This window comes from Rhinoderma darwinii, chromosome 9, assembly GCF_050947455.1.
Source record: "Rhinoderma darwinii isolate aRhiDar2 chromosome 9, aRhiDar2.hap1, whole genome shotgun sequence".
Classification (NCBI taxonomy): domain Eukaryota; kingdom Metazoa; phylum Chordata; class Amphibia; order Anura; family Rhinodermatidae; genus Rhinoderma; species Rhinoderma darwinii.
The window spans coordinates 65,269,161-65,284,446 of record NC_134695.1 but is presented as its reverse complement, the minus strand read 5'-3'; the positions used below and the strand labels follow the sequence as shown (position 1 = coordinate 65,284,446).

At 41.4% G+C, this 15,286-nt stretch overlaps 1 protein-coding gene across 3 annotated transcripts in view; it reads right to left on the bottom strand.

Annotated features, from left to right (window-relative positions):
- Positions 1–407: 407 nt before the first annotated feature.
- Positions 408–15,286, bottom strand: part of TRIM44 (tripartite motif containing 44) — an 82,735-nt gene continuing 67,856 nt past the window's right edge. For 2 of the 3 annotated variants that reach the window (XM_075838016.1, XM_075838018.1), the window contains exons 5-6: positions 7,893–8,018; positions 408–3,411 (exon numbers count right to left, since the gene is read on the bottom strand). In XM_075838016.1, coding sequence (XP_075694131.1) covers positions 7,931–8,018 — 88 coding nt within the window. In that variant the 3' untranslated portion in view covers positions 408–3,411; positions 7,893–7,930. The remainder of the gene's footprint in view (positions 3,412–7,892; positions 8,019–15,286) is intronic. The other variant, XM_075838017.1, reaches the window with a different exon arrangement.

The window sequence follows — 15,286 nt, the reverse complement described above, 5'->3', positions numbered from 1 at the left end:
ATGATAGATATATCTCAGTGTTTGTAACAATGTTTCACTGACAACAGCATTTGACCTGGGCACAACAGTAGTACAATCCCCAAAGTGCACCAGTGTCCGTGAACAAAACACCGGAACTCCTAGCGCTGGGTGTAAAACAATGCTACTGTCTCTCCTAGCTTTTACACCCAGCGCTAGGAGTTCCGGTGTTTTGTTCACGGACACTGGTGCACTTTGGGGATTGTACTACTGTTGTGCCCAGGTCAAATGCTGTTGTCAGTGAAACATTGTTACAAACACTGAGATATATCTATCATAATGACTCAGTGTTTTCTGTTTAATACGTTTTTAAACTATCACGGTGGGGCTTATTTCACAGTGGTGTGTTACCCCTGTTTTTAAAATGAGTTACTAATAAAAGGTATATTTTACTCAATTGTCACTTCAGTGAACCTTCTAATTTTCTCATATTGTGGGAGCACAATTATATTTATATCAATTTATACAGTGAATTTATTTTTTATTTGCAGCCCTATGTAAGCAAGAGATACATTTTAAAGAGACACTAACCTAGAAATTGATGACAAAACAAATTTTTTTTCCCCAATTTTTATTTGTCCGTCTGTAACATTTTCTGCACGTCCCCGAAACGGTCTGAGAAATCCGGCCGAAAAAAAGGGGTCAAACTGTCTGGGGGTGTGGCTTTGGTAAAACTGTGGTTATCGTCACTGGTATCCATTGTAGGCAGAGTAGTGAAGCAGCCTAACTCCACCCCTTTTTCCAAGCCTCTTGTTTTATATACGGCAGCATTGGAGGGGACACAAAAGAGATAGTTCTTGGTAAACATATTAAATTTTATTCTTTTTTTCATAATTTTGGGACAGAACGATAAAAAAGTCGACCTTTTGAAAGAATGGGGGTCTCTTAACCCTGATCTGCAAAATGCGGCGGCCGCTTAGCTCTTTCCCCAACTCCCATAGATTTCTATGAAGCGAGCCACCTCGACAGTTGTCATCGTTGTAGGAAGGGCATTGCCCAAGGACTTCCTTTACCTTGAGGCCTCCACCACCAAGTTCTCTTGAGCACATCCAAGACACTCCAAGTAGTAAGACATAGAAGTTGTAACTCCTCTTGTTTTGCCAGTGTCATATAATGTGCAGTTAATACCTTGAAGAGGACCCCACAAAATGTTTTTGGCACCCCAACCTCAATCTGGCCCAGGTCATGCTCCCGATAGATGGAGGTCCCAGAAATGGTATTCCCACCTATCAGTCATTTCCGTCCTGGGAAAACTCCTTTATGTTTGGAGCCTCATCGTTTTGTTCTCTCTTTTTGATGAGCGTCTCTTTACAAGAATCTCTTATATCCGAAATCCCATGAATCTGCTCAGTAACAAGTGTGGACTATTGAAGTTTCACACCAATTTATGTGATGATAATTGTGACTGAGGACACGAGCAGGAAACGGCGATCATTCTCCATAGTCCTGCCTGACACCAGCCATCTGCCAGCGCCGCTCAGCGTGCGGATTGATTGAAGGTGTGATATTATATAGAACGCAGAATAAGTGCGGAGCACGTGTGGGATTATTTATATCTATGTTACCCCAAGGTAACAAAACCGCTAAAATGCTGAAAATTCTAATAAACTCGGACTCATTGAGAGAAACAAAACACTAATCACAATATAGAAGCAGAAATACTGAAACACGGTCATAAAAATAGACCTGATTTAATCATGGAGAAACACTGATTCCCAAAATGTGGACAAGAAGGGGTTAATTTCTATCATAATAAAATAGATACACATCGATGCTTTAATTAAAGAACATCCCGAGCCCCCCACACCCCCCCCAAAAAAAATCTCCAATAAGTATTAGATTGTTTCCTTCTATCAAGTTGATAAAAATACTTTTCATAGTTACATCCGCTCCTGGGAAAGCTGGGTGACAACAAATATGGCCGCCATTACAGCTCTAGGGTTGTCACGTTACCGCTGAATGGCAAATTTGATAATGATAATTGATCAATGGGAACCCCAATATTTACTGTTTTTATCTAATGAACCTAAAGTTATGTGACTTTTGATCTTCTGTTTCAGTTTCTTCACCATCTTCAAGATCTCTGTTTGTTGTCAGTAAATGGGAACATTCTTGTTTATATCCAGAGGCTGAACCTCTTACAGACCCAATACTTCTCACAGCTGAGTATTTGCTACAATTCTATCCAGTCCAGACAATCCCCTTTTAGCTAAACACACAAGCAGCACAAAACTCTTTTCTGTCCTGACAGTTTGTTACAATGTATCAGTCCATGTAAAATGTATCAGTCTAGGTTCACTGCTCACAGAGGATTGTCTAAACTGGATACAATTGTAACAATCCCTTGACTGTAGGTTGAACCCGTTTTCAGCTTCTGGATGTAAACAAGATTGTTTGCATACACTGACTGCAAACAGAGATCTTGAAAATGATCATGAATTGAAACAAAGTATATTAAAAAGTTGCAGAACTATTCATTATAAAGTGATCAAGCTGCTGAGGCTTCTCGTGATTTCTATAGGGGAAACATAAGACAAGCCTATAAGGCAGTCTATTGAATAGCAGAAAGAACTTTGCCACCACTTTAGTATATGTAGCTACATGTATTGAAATAATGGTCACCGAGACACGAAGCCAAGTGGTTGCTAGGCAACTTGAATTAAAAGTAATCCACTAAAAAGTTGCTGCAAGAAAAGTAATTACCATAAAACGGCAGAGGAATCAGGCTATATCTCATCTATGTATCCCAGATAACGGCAATATACACAGAAGCGTGATTTGCAGGTAGTCGGAGGTCATATTGGAAGGTCATGTCCTGAGACGGCATGTACATTACATATAAGTGGAACATTCATGACAGTGATCGGGTCATAGAAACCTAAGTCATCGTCCTATGTTTCATCTAATACACCACATCCTCTGACCCTATTAAAGGAGTTGTCTGAGGTTAGAAAAAAGGGTATCCATTTTTCAAGAAACAGCGCCACTCTTGTTTATAGGCTGTGTCTAGTATTGCAATTCAGCTGCATTGACTGCATTACCAGGCACAGACTATGGACAAGGGTGGAGCTCTCTTTGGTAAGATAAGCAGACTCCTTTATTAATATCAGACAATCCCTTTAAGTATTTTTATCATATACAAAAAATAAACCACACATAACTGGGTTGCTGGCGTAATTCCAGCTCTTAACAGTTCACAGTTTGTACCTATTTCCTATCTGGGCCTGTATGATTTTCAGAAGCCCCTGGACCCAAAAAATTGAGGGTTGAATTATATACAGCTATAAAGAGTCCACGATATGGAGGTCTAATCTTCTGTATCATCACATTATGCAGGACAGACAATGGAGATTGATGTACATGGAGATGTCCAAGAAGAGACTCCATTCCCTACTGAAAAGAAAGAGGCATAGTGAGATATTAGGACTTTATCCTCCTTCCAACCTGGCAGAGTACTGACAAAACCCGGGCAGAACACCCACCCTCACCACCCACCGAGTCTGTTGTGAGTAACCAACGGTTTAGCTGTGGCATGTGACGAAAACTGAGGCTCTTATTGTTTCCGAGTCCTGGATGGCGGGAGGGAGAGGAGGGTTAGGACATAATAAGAGGGACATCACAAAGACGTTCGGAGTCTGATATAATAGTCTACAGGCCTGCATTATACACAGCTGGAGATTATAGCAAGGTCACCTTGGAGAATAAGCTATAAACACTGCAGAACCCTGCTCAGGAGGCCTGATATGGAGGAGAAGTTTCTTTCAGATGTGTTCATAATGAATGCAGCGTCCTATATGGCGGCAAAGACATAACTTATAACTCCTGGGCCCTTACAATAAAATTTGTACTAGGGGTCCCCAATTACCACAGACCAATCATAGTACTGGTGCCCTATTCGGTGGTGGAGAGGCCATTGTATGAGAAAGGTGCTCGACAGTACTGAGATATGGAAATTTGATGTAAACACTAATGAGACATGGATGTAAGGGAGTTCGGCTCTGTTCACATATACGTTGTGGCTTCCGTTCATAACAGAAACCCCGACACTGAGTCACATGACGGATACCGCCGACATCTGAATAATCCCATTGACTTATAAAGGGGTGCATTGGGGTTCTTTTGTGGTGTCTGCAGAAGAATTCCTCCCATCAAAGTTGATGAAAATGTGGATGAGGGTTCTGAGAACTTTTTGAAGCCACTTAAAAAATATTGAATAAATATTAATAATAATAGTAATAATAATAATAATCATTTAGGTGTAACCTTTTTGTTACATAGTTAATTCTCAGTTCATTACAATATATATATACACACAGTGGAGGAAATAAGTATTTGATCCCTTGCTGATTTTGTAAGTTTGCCCACTGTCAAAGTCATGAACAGTCTAGAATTTTTAGGCTAGGTTAATTTTACCAGTGAGAGATAGATTATATAAAAAAAAAACAGAAAATCACATTGTCAAAATGATATATATTTATTTGCATTGTGCACAGAGAAATAAGTATTTGATCCCCTACCAACCATTAAGAGTTCAGCCTCCTCCAGACCAGTTACACGCTCCAAATCAACTTGGTGCCTGCATTAAAGACAGCTCTTACATGGTCACCTGTATAAAAGACTCCTGTCCACAGACTCAATGAATCAGTCTGACTCTATCCTCTACAACATGGGCAAGACCAAAGAGCTTTCTAAGGATGTCAGGGACAAGATCTGCACAAGGCTGGAATGGGCTACAAAACCATAAGTAAGACGCTGGGTGAGAAGGAGACAACTGTTGGTGCAATAGTAAGAAAATGGAAGACATACAAAATGACTGTCAATCGACATCGATCTGGGGCTCCATGCAAAATCTCACCTCGTGGGGTATCCTTGAGCCTGAGGAAGGTGAGAGCTCAGCCGAAAACTACATGGGGGGGGGGGGGAACTTGTTAATGATCTCAAGGCAGCTGGGACCACAGTCACCAAGAAAACCATTGGTAACACATTATGCCGTAATGGATTAAAATCCTGCAGTGCCCGCAAGGTCCCCCTGCTCAAGAAGGCACATGTACAGGCCCGTCTGAAGTTTGCAAACGAACATCTGGATGACTCTGAGAGTGATTGGGAGAAGGTGCTGTGGTCAGATGAGACTAAAATTGAGCTCTTTGGCATTAACTCAACTCGCCGTCTTTGGAGGAAGAGAAATGCTGCCTATGACCCAAAGAACACCGTCCCCACTGTCAAGCATGGAGGTGGAAACATTATGTTTTGGGGGTGTTTCTCTGCTAAGGGCACAGGACTACTTCACCGCATCAATGGGAGAATGGATGGAGCCATGTACCGTCAAATCCTGAGTGACAACCTCCTTCCCTCCACCAGGACATTAAAAATGGCTCGTGGCTGGGTCTTCCAGCACGACAATGACCCGAAACATACAGCCAAGGCAACAAAGGAGTGGCTCAAAAAGAAGCACATTAAGGTCATGGAGTGGCCTAGCCAGTCTCCAGACCTTAATCCCATCGAAAACTTATGGAGGGAGCTGAAGATCCGAGTTGCCAAGCGACAGCCTCGAAATCTTAATGATTTACAGATGATCTGCAAAGAGGAGTGGGCCAAAATTCCATCTAACATGTGTGCAAACCTCATCATTAACTACAAAAAACGTCTGACTGCTGTGCTTGCCAACAAGGGTTTTGCCACCAAGTATTAAGTCTTGTTTGCCAAAGGGATCAAATACTTATTTCTCTGTGCACAATGCAAATAAATATATATAATTTTGACAATGTGATTTCTTTTTTTTTTTTTTATATAATCTATCTCTCACTGGTAAAATTAACCTAGCCTAAAAATTCTAGACTGTTCATGTCTTTGACAGTGGGCAAACTTACAAAATCAGCAAGGGATCAAATACTTATTTCCTTCACTGTATATATATATATCCACAGAATCGGTGATAAGTTTGTTTGCTGGGAACCCAACCGCTGGGACTCTGACCAATCACTAGAATGAGAGCCTCGAACCTCCTGTCCCTCCTGACTGCTCCCCCCACGGTGAGAAGAAGCGGAGCGGAGGACGAGCATGTTTAAATGGAGCGGAGGACGAGCATGCTCACGGAACTGACTAAAACAGCCATGCCAAGCTCCCTCAGGCTTGAATTGAGCGTTTGGGCACATGCTTATTCGTCGCTCCATTCATAGTTCTCCTCACTGCGGTCCTACATTGAGGAGGAATGGGGGGCTCAGGACCCCCGTTCTAGTGATTGTGGGTACAAACGCTGAGGCCCCAAGTAATCAGACACATCACCAAACCTGTGGATAAGCGATAAAAGCCAATTCTGGGTATACTCCCAAAATAGTGGAGATCTCCCTGATTCCCAGATAAGCAGGCAAGTCTTCCTGTAAACTCCTGGCAGCTGCTACTAAGGGGAACCCATTGACTTCAATAGGAGCTGTAAAAAAATGTATGCAGTGAGCTCCCCCTTGAGGTGGTTGCAGGCAAACAGAATTTGATGTAAATAAATTTTTATTGAAGAAACCTATTTTGACATAATAGTTGTATGGCTATGTTAAGGAATTCAGGGGACTCCATAGCACAGAGTTTATGGGGGCACTCTAGTGGCATTATTTATTATTGGGGAACTCTGCTGCCACTGTTTACGGGGGCACTTTTCTGGAACTGTTTAATAGGGCGCATTGTGTGCCAGTATATAACTGTGGTCATTGTTTACAGACTAAGGCAGCTGTCATAGGAATCAATGGTCCATATGACAGTCGCATATCACTTTAGGTGTTGACCTTAAACGAGTCATTTTTATTACAGAAAATAAGTAGGGAGAAGAAAGAATTTCAGACGCGTAATAATTGCAGCAGTGAAATCTGAAATCTAACATGAAACAAGCAGCACAACTTATTGTATGAAACAATCATATCCATGGGAGCAACATAAAATCAATACTCCACAAACACTCCATTAAAAAAACATCAATGTGGAACGGTGCGGCGACAGACTGGAAAATAATAGAGGATCCGCCAGAAAATGTCTGGGTTCTGATACATACAGTGTACACATAACAATGAATAAAACATGTAAGATGTGCTCACACTTTACTGGAAACGAAGACTTAATATGATGGAAGGGAACGAAAAACATTAAATGTATGAAAAAAATCAAATAAAAATGATGTGTCCTGACTTTGCGACGCTGACAATTTTCCCTGCTGACAAGTACAGGCTATGCCCCCATAACAGCAGTCACTTACCAGCACCATCAGCATGACCAAATAACAGTAGTGCCCGCATAAACAGTGCCACAAGTGGCCTTTAGTAAGCAATACTGCCAGCAGAGTGCCCCAAATAAACAGTTTCAGTAGTTTATTCTCCTTTACTCCAAGGTCTGAAGAAGGCAATGCTTGTAGCTTTTAAGTGTCCTAGGACTACTCTTCTATGCAAAAATGAGGAAAGGTTTATTCTTGATATCTTTAAATACAGTAAAAGGGAGAATCTTAAAGGAACACTCCAGACAAAACACTGTGCACTGTGTAATTTCCAGTGTGGGGCATGAGGGGGCGGGGCATGACACATAGATTCAAAGAACGCGCAAAAGAAAATTCTTGTGTCATGCACCGCCTCCTCAGACATAACATATTGTATCAGTTATCCATAGAATGATCCTATAAGTAATTTCCAGATACTACAAGGCTACGGTGCTCCTTGTTGTCACCCACTGCTGCCTATTTTTGTCTGGAGTGTTCCTTTAAAAAAAGAAAAATTCATTATAACCAACAAACCCTTTCATTCCTGCATAGACAGTGAAATTACATTGAATTTTATATGCACTGTCTCTTATACACTGTGTATCTGAACATATAGACCCGTCTATTGTTCCCTGTACCATACCTGATGTGTCTGCTGCAGTTTGTAGCCCCCCTCCCTCTTCACCATGGTCCATTGCCTGGAGGGGGGCTATGAAATCTTGCATTAGAGCATCCTTCAGCTGCTGAGTCAGGAGCAGTCTCTTCATCCCTGAGGATTAAACACAATCACATTATAGAGCAGTTCAGCAGGGAAGGATCGGAAAATCAATAGTGATATGTATAATAACATCACAATATCAGAGGAAACATCAGAATTACAACTCTCATAGGAATGATTCCATTACTTTATTACAAGGAGCAGTGTGCCCGCTGCACCCGCATCCAGGTCATGTTTACAATTTAGCTTTATTCCTTGCCAATATTGGCAGGCACCTTGCTGGCCAATGATGTGAAGAATGAGATTCTGCTTAGAGTACTTGGCTCGAAACCTAGTTTTGTGTCTTTTCAGTATAATGGCATCAGGCCAGCATCCTGTGAAATAGCTTCCCACACAGGAGGAGTTTACTCCACTTAATTAAAGCTGTTTTGTCTCACTCGAGCCTGGGAAATGTGACTTCCTTGGATACAGAGCGATGGAGGATGACCTCATCGACCAGCCCCCATCGCAACATGCCATCAAGTGATTTCCCAATATCTTTCTCTAATGGATGACCTTGACGGTGTCCCTGAGCCTTGTCACATCATAATATTACTCACTATCGGCTCCATAGAGGCAGGAGGACAGTCTACAGATACGGTTTTATATGCACATTAAGACCACTATCGGCACAGCCTGGCGCCTATTATTGTCCATTTTCCTGTACATCTCTATTGAGGGCCCTGCTTTTTATGGGTATTGATTAAAAAAAAAAACATCACTACTGGCTCCAAAATTCAATAAAACATTATCTACGTCTGTATTTACAAGAGCATCGTCAGAGGAATTATGGAAATGGTAGTTACGCTACATAGATGACGTTTCCCAGAAGTGATCTTATCTATGAGATACTATGCATTTTTATATCAGTAGTCTGCAACCTGTTCCTTTACAATGGCTATCAAACTACTAAGCCCAGTAGGACCAGAGAGCTAAAGACAATCAGAGCCTGCTGGGAGTTGTAGTTTCACAACAGCTTGTGAGCCTCTAGTGACTGAACACTGGTACAGTATATAGAAAATTATCAAGCTAATAGATTCATTAGAAAGAGTTAATGTTTTCTGTAACTTTGATAACTTATTTCATGCCTGTGGCCCACCTACACAGGTGGTCGCCCGTGATCACATCCATGGATAGTAAGAGGATTTATTATTACTGGAACACCCTACAAAAGGTGTGCCAGCATGTCCCCAGGTCAACCAGCGCCAGATTAATTAACGGATGAGTCTGTTGTGGGGGGAAAACAACGCCAGGTTAGAAGAGTGTCTGAAATCTTCAGTACATGAGTGGCCCTTGGCGCATCTCTGAAGCCCTGCCCACTTTTTCTCACACATTTGTATGAGACGGAAAAAGTGGCGCAGGGGCTTCATAAATATGGTGTTCTCTTGTTAACCATATTTTTCAATGTATTTACGCCAAAAACTAGTTTAATCACATTGATAAATCTGCCCAAGTGTCCGCATGGCTTAGGGCTATTTTATTCCAAGTAATCTAGCAGTACCATAAAAGGCCACTTTATTAGAACTTTTTTATGAAACTAGTGGAAAGAGTGAAAAGCAAATGTATTTATTATAGAGATCATAAAAAGAACACTATTATGTGACAGCCGGATGCTACTACGTTTTATAAATGTGCAGGTTTTTTTAAAATGTAGTTCAGGTCAGTTCCAGAATATGCCGTAAATATCTAACGTCTGAATACCCCTTTAAGCCCCTCTACAAACCCCAAAGTGAGATGAGGCTTAGCTAAGTGCCGGCTTTATGGGCTGGATGCGAGGAACTATTCACTTGAATGGGGCTGAGCTGCAATACCAGACACAACCAATGGACAAAGTGGCGCTGTTAGTGGTAAAAAAGCTGAGTTTTTTTTCCACGTCTCATACAACCCCTTTTAAATTTCTGTCCTTTAATCAATTTATCTCTTCCAAGCTCCGGCATAATACTACAAGCAATTTAATAATAGTAGAGAAAAAAAGTAATCAGGGAATGTGCAACAACACTTCTGATCCAGACACGCAAAAAGATTTATAAAACCTCATCTTTAATAATAAGCGTAGGTTTGTATGTAAATCTTGATGGTCGAGAAATTGTATAATTTATGTAAAATAAATATATAAAACATCAATGCCGATACCTCAATGGCATGCGTAATAATCACACGACTTAAAGGGGTCGTACAGGGTTAAAAAAAACAGGTTGTGTGTGGTATTGCAACTCTGCCCCATTCACTTCAATGGAGCGGAGCTGCAATACCAGACACAACGCACGGACAGGTGTGGCGCTGTTTTTGGAAGAAAGCAGGGTTTATCGGGGAGCTGTATAGCTAAATAAGCCCTGGAGGGGGTGAGGTTTATGCAAATATGCTCCAAAGTGGGCATTTCTGAGAAGGTTTGTGGACGTTTTTGAGTGTATATGGGGTGTGGCTTAAAATTGGGGTTTTAAAAGTTGTGTGGTATTATTAGCATATTACTAACTACTAGACAATGATAAAAGAGAGAGACTGGAGATACTAACCGGCATGAAATACCGGGGGATTGGATCATTTCCAGCCTGATTATGATATTGCACTGTGATGATATTGGGGCTCCCATGGGACATAACCTGATTTTGAGTCCAATAGTCACATATACAGGAGCCAACACCTTGAATTGGCAAATGTATTGCTATGACAGTGGTCTCCAACTGTTTAAAAAGTTTCAAGTCTCGGGATGTTGGAAGTTTTAGATCCGCAACAGCTGGAGGGACACAGATTGGAGACAACTGCTTTATGGGCTCACTATATGGCACAGTGTCGGGCATTCAGCTAACATGTTCAGCCTGACAGAGATACTGGTTATATGGGTAAACTCTGTTTACACTACCATCAGATTTCCATTGATTTTTGTAAAAAACAGTGTAGTACAAAAGTCTACTTCACTAAACAAACTATGTCTCTCCCGCTTTCCTGTTGTAGACAATTTTTCTTGTAACTTTAGCCCACATAATACCGCTATTTAATGCCAAGACAGGACTGCCATAATGTGTCAAGATAATACCACCATATGGTGCCAAGACAGAATTGCTACAATGTGCCAAGATAATACCACCCATATAGTGTGAAGACAGTACTGCCAAAATAATACCACCGTATAGTGCCAAGACAGTACTGCCATAATGTGGCAAGATAATACCACCATATTGTACCAAGACAGTACTGCTATAATGTGCCAAGATAATACCACCATATTGTACCAAGACAGTACTGCCATAATGTGGCAAGATAATACCACCATAGAGTGCCAAGACAGAATTGCTACAATGTGCCAAGATAATACCACCATATAGTGTGAAGACAGTACTGCCAAAATAATACCACCATATAGTGCCAAGACAGTACTGCCATAATGTGCCAAGATAATACCACCATATTGTACCAAGACAGTACTGCCATAATGTGCCAAGATAATACCACCATATTGTACCAAGACAGTACTGCCATAATGTGCCAAGATAATACCGCCATATAGTGCCAAGACAGTACAGCCATAATGTGCCAAGATAATACCACCATATAGTGCCAAGACAGTACTGCCATAATGTGCCATATTAATACCACCATATAGTGCCAAGACAGTATTACTATAATGTGGCAAGATAATACCACCATATAGTGGAAAGACAGTACTGCCATAATGTGCCTAGTTAATACCACCATATAGTGCCCAAATAATGTGAAGTATTCAAATAATACTCCCTTAATGAGCCCTTATAAAACTGCTATATAGTTCCCACATAATGCTTCAATCTAATTTCCATATAAAATTACCATACACCTAAACAATAATGGGTGGTTTTAGTTTGCCCCTGAAGGCCCCCTAGGAAAAGGAGGCCCTGGGCAATTGCCCAGTTTGGCATCCCCTAAAATCAGCCCTTCTCTACTATTTGTTCTCTACTTTTATTATCATAATTAAAAATGACAGATCAATAACTTTAACCCTTTGTCAAAAGTAGGGGTAAATTAAAGGGACGGCAAAACTAAAGTCTTTCTTATCTATGTGTGCTGTGCAGATGTAACGCTATTCTTCCGTGTTCCTTGCTTTGGTGTATGTCCCCATTTATGAGCTATTTTCATTTTGGTTTATTTTCTAGGACTGTCCAATAATCTAGAACATTTGATAATCCAGCACCACTCGTGTTTTTTTGATAATTTTGTGCTAATTTTTTTTTCTTGACTGGCCACATCTGCAGATCTATGTTTATATTCATCCATGTTCTGCTCAATAAAGTTGGAGGCAATTTCCTGAACGGTCTAGTTCTTCGTACCTGAGAGGCAAAATACCCCCCATAACATCTGCTGTCTGATTTTTTTATTATTTTTTTTAACAAACTAATTAATCTTATTCTTGCATGCCTGAGAAAGCTCCACTGAACGATACTATAATCTTCTCCTTCTTCTTCATCTCTAAAATCAAACAGAAAATCAGCCCACGCCAAGCTTAACAAGTCTCTAATGAGGCCTATGATACCACCGGGAGATGAGACACCATATACCGTCATCGTGTGGACAGTCGGCCGGCCCATAGCGGGTCATATTTAGTGTGGGTTGACCACAAGGGATTAGATTACTATACAGGTTATTACATTTTGACTGAAGAAAAGGTTAACCTATTCGGAGCCTAGCTGTCAGCGGCACATTCGGGGTTAATTTGCAGCTCACCAATGGTTTTGTCTTCCTGACAGTCAGTCTGTGACAAACGCTCTTTGGGGGATTAAGCTCCAAGAAAAAATTATAATTAATAATGAAAAATTGCCCTACTTTCCTGCTCGCTAAACAGCGATTATTACTATGAGAACTACTGGCTTTCTAAAAATTAATCCTTTCATAAAAATGTGTTAATGGGACAGTAAGATAGAAATGACATATTACTCCGGGTATGAAGTGGGCACCAGGAATAACTGCGCTGCCGCATACAACGTATGGTACGGATCAGTGGCGTAGCTCTAAGGGAGGCAAATGGATAAAATCTAACTGGGCCCCAGGAGGGCGTGGACCACAATGCTGCATAACAAGGATGGCCATATAGAGGATCCGCGGCACCACTTGCGGTTATATGGGAAACTGTAGTCAGACACAGGAGTGATCTGAGCAGTAACAGTTATGGGCCACTTACCAACCCGTGATATATTTGGGTTGGTTTAAAAAATTGCAGAGTTTTTTTGCAGGCAGGAATTTTGAGGCAGATTTTGATCTGCCTGCACTCTCTTTGGCGCATGATTTGCTGCATTTTCGCTGTGTTTTTTGGCTGCGGCCATTGAGCGCCGCGGGCAAAAAACGCAGCGAAAACCGCTTTCTCTGCCTCCCATTGATGTCAATGGGAGGTGAGAGATGGAAACGCCTGAAGAAAGAGCATGACGATTCTTTTTCCCACAAGCGTTATTTTTGTGCCTCCGTCTCCCATTGACGGTTTCTGCGTCAAAAACAGCGCCAAAAAACTCAGTGTGAACATACCCTAATGGAGAGTGCTGCACATATGGGGGAGGGGTCAAGTCACCCCCACCTCTCATTCCCTACAAGTTCTGCCATGCTAAAAAGTACAATGGGGGATGCCAGTGGAGTAACTATAAGGGGTGCAGAGGTAGAATTCGCACGTGCTTGAAGAGGCCCAAAAGCCCTTCTGCCACATAAGAAGACACAGTATTATAACTGGCACAAGATCGGTGGGGGCACTATTACAGATTTTGCATTGGGTCCCAGTAGCATCAAGTTACTCCTCTGAGGTATGCGGGAGCCCTTGTCTCTGATAGGTGAGGATTTCCACCTATCAGACATTTAGGGCATATCCTAGGGATATGCGTTCATGGAGATGTGGGCCCTACTTACATGGGCCTTCGTGTACTGCCCCAATGGTCAGTTTAGCCCTGGAGCATGGCAATGGTTTCTCTGGATTAGAAAATAAGTAATTGTAATATACATGAGAACCTGTCCCCTGGTGTCAGTGAATCAGTCGGGTGGCTGTGGCTCCGCAGGCAGCTATTATGTACAAGCGGCAATCATGGTTTAGAGCCATGATGCTATTAGGCTACTAAAACCCCCCATGGTGTAAATGGCACGTTACTGTGTAAGAGAGACATTGGGGGTTGCTTATTCCCCATCATACAATCTATATCCAGAACTGCTGTTATCGGACCTGCAGCCAATTCAGTTTAATTTACAAAAATCCAGCCAGGTATTGATTGTGAGCTCATTCATACCAATGTATGCCATGCCCGTGCCCATCACAGGGTATAACAAATAAAACCAGTAAATCTCATTGATGTGTTACTATATTAAATAGAACTGGTCTGTGGTTACTATGTTGGTTTACATTCTTTTAATTCGGAATCTCAAAATTCACAAAGTTTGATAATCCAGCACAAAATGGCGATATAATGTGGAATTGAAAACCCTCATGAATGTTTTAAGTTTCACAGCGCCATAACACAATATTATAGAAGTCAATGGGGCCTTACCCTAGCTTTGTATGCCTCTTATTTCATAGGGAGTCACGCAAATAATTTTTCTCTTAGTTTCTGTATAAAAAAAAAAGTAGCATGTTCCATCGTATGCCGTATTATGGAGGTATTCAGAATAGAGTAGAGAACCTCCTGGAGGCCCCATATGTGAGCACACGGAGTTCCTATCAGGTCCCATTGAGGCCCGAATAAAGAAATCTTACTGCATGTTATTTTTTCCTTTGAAAAATAAATAATGAATGAAAAAATATAAAATGTAAACAGCTAGGACTGAGTCCTGAACTTGATGGCGATGATACTGCAGAAAATGTTGTTGTTAGAAATCGAATATATGTGTATATGTTTTTATTGAACAATTTATATAAATGAAGGAAGTTAGAGAAAGGAAGGAAGGGAGAGAGAGTAGGAAGGAAAGGAGGAGGGAGGGAAGGGAGAGAGGGAGAGTAGGAAGTGAGGAGGAAGGAAAGGAGGAAGGAGAAAAGGAAGGAAGAGAGAAAGAACAAAGGAAGAAAGGGAGAGAAGGAAGTATGAGAGAGAGAGAGAGTAGGAAGGAAAGGCGAAAGGAAGGAACGAACAAACGAACGAACGAACGAACGAACGAACGGAGAGAGATGGAAGAAAGGGAGAGAAGGAGAAGAGAGAAAAAAGAAGGAAGGGAGAGAAGAAATAGAGAGAAGAAAGGAAGGGAGAGAGAGTACAAAGGAAATGAGGAAGGAGAGACGGAAGGAAGGGAGAGAGAGTAGAAAGGAAAGGAAGAAAGAGAAAAGGTAGGAAGGAAGGAAAAAAGGC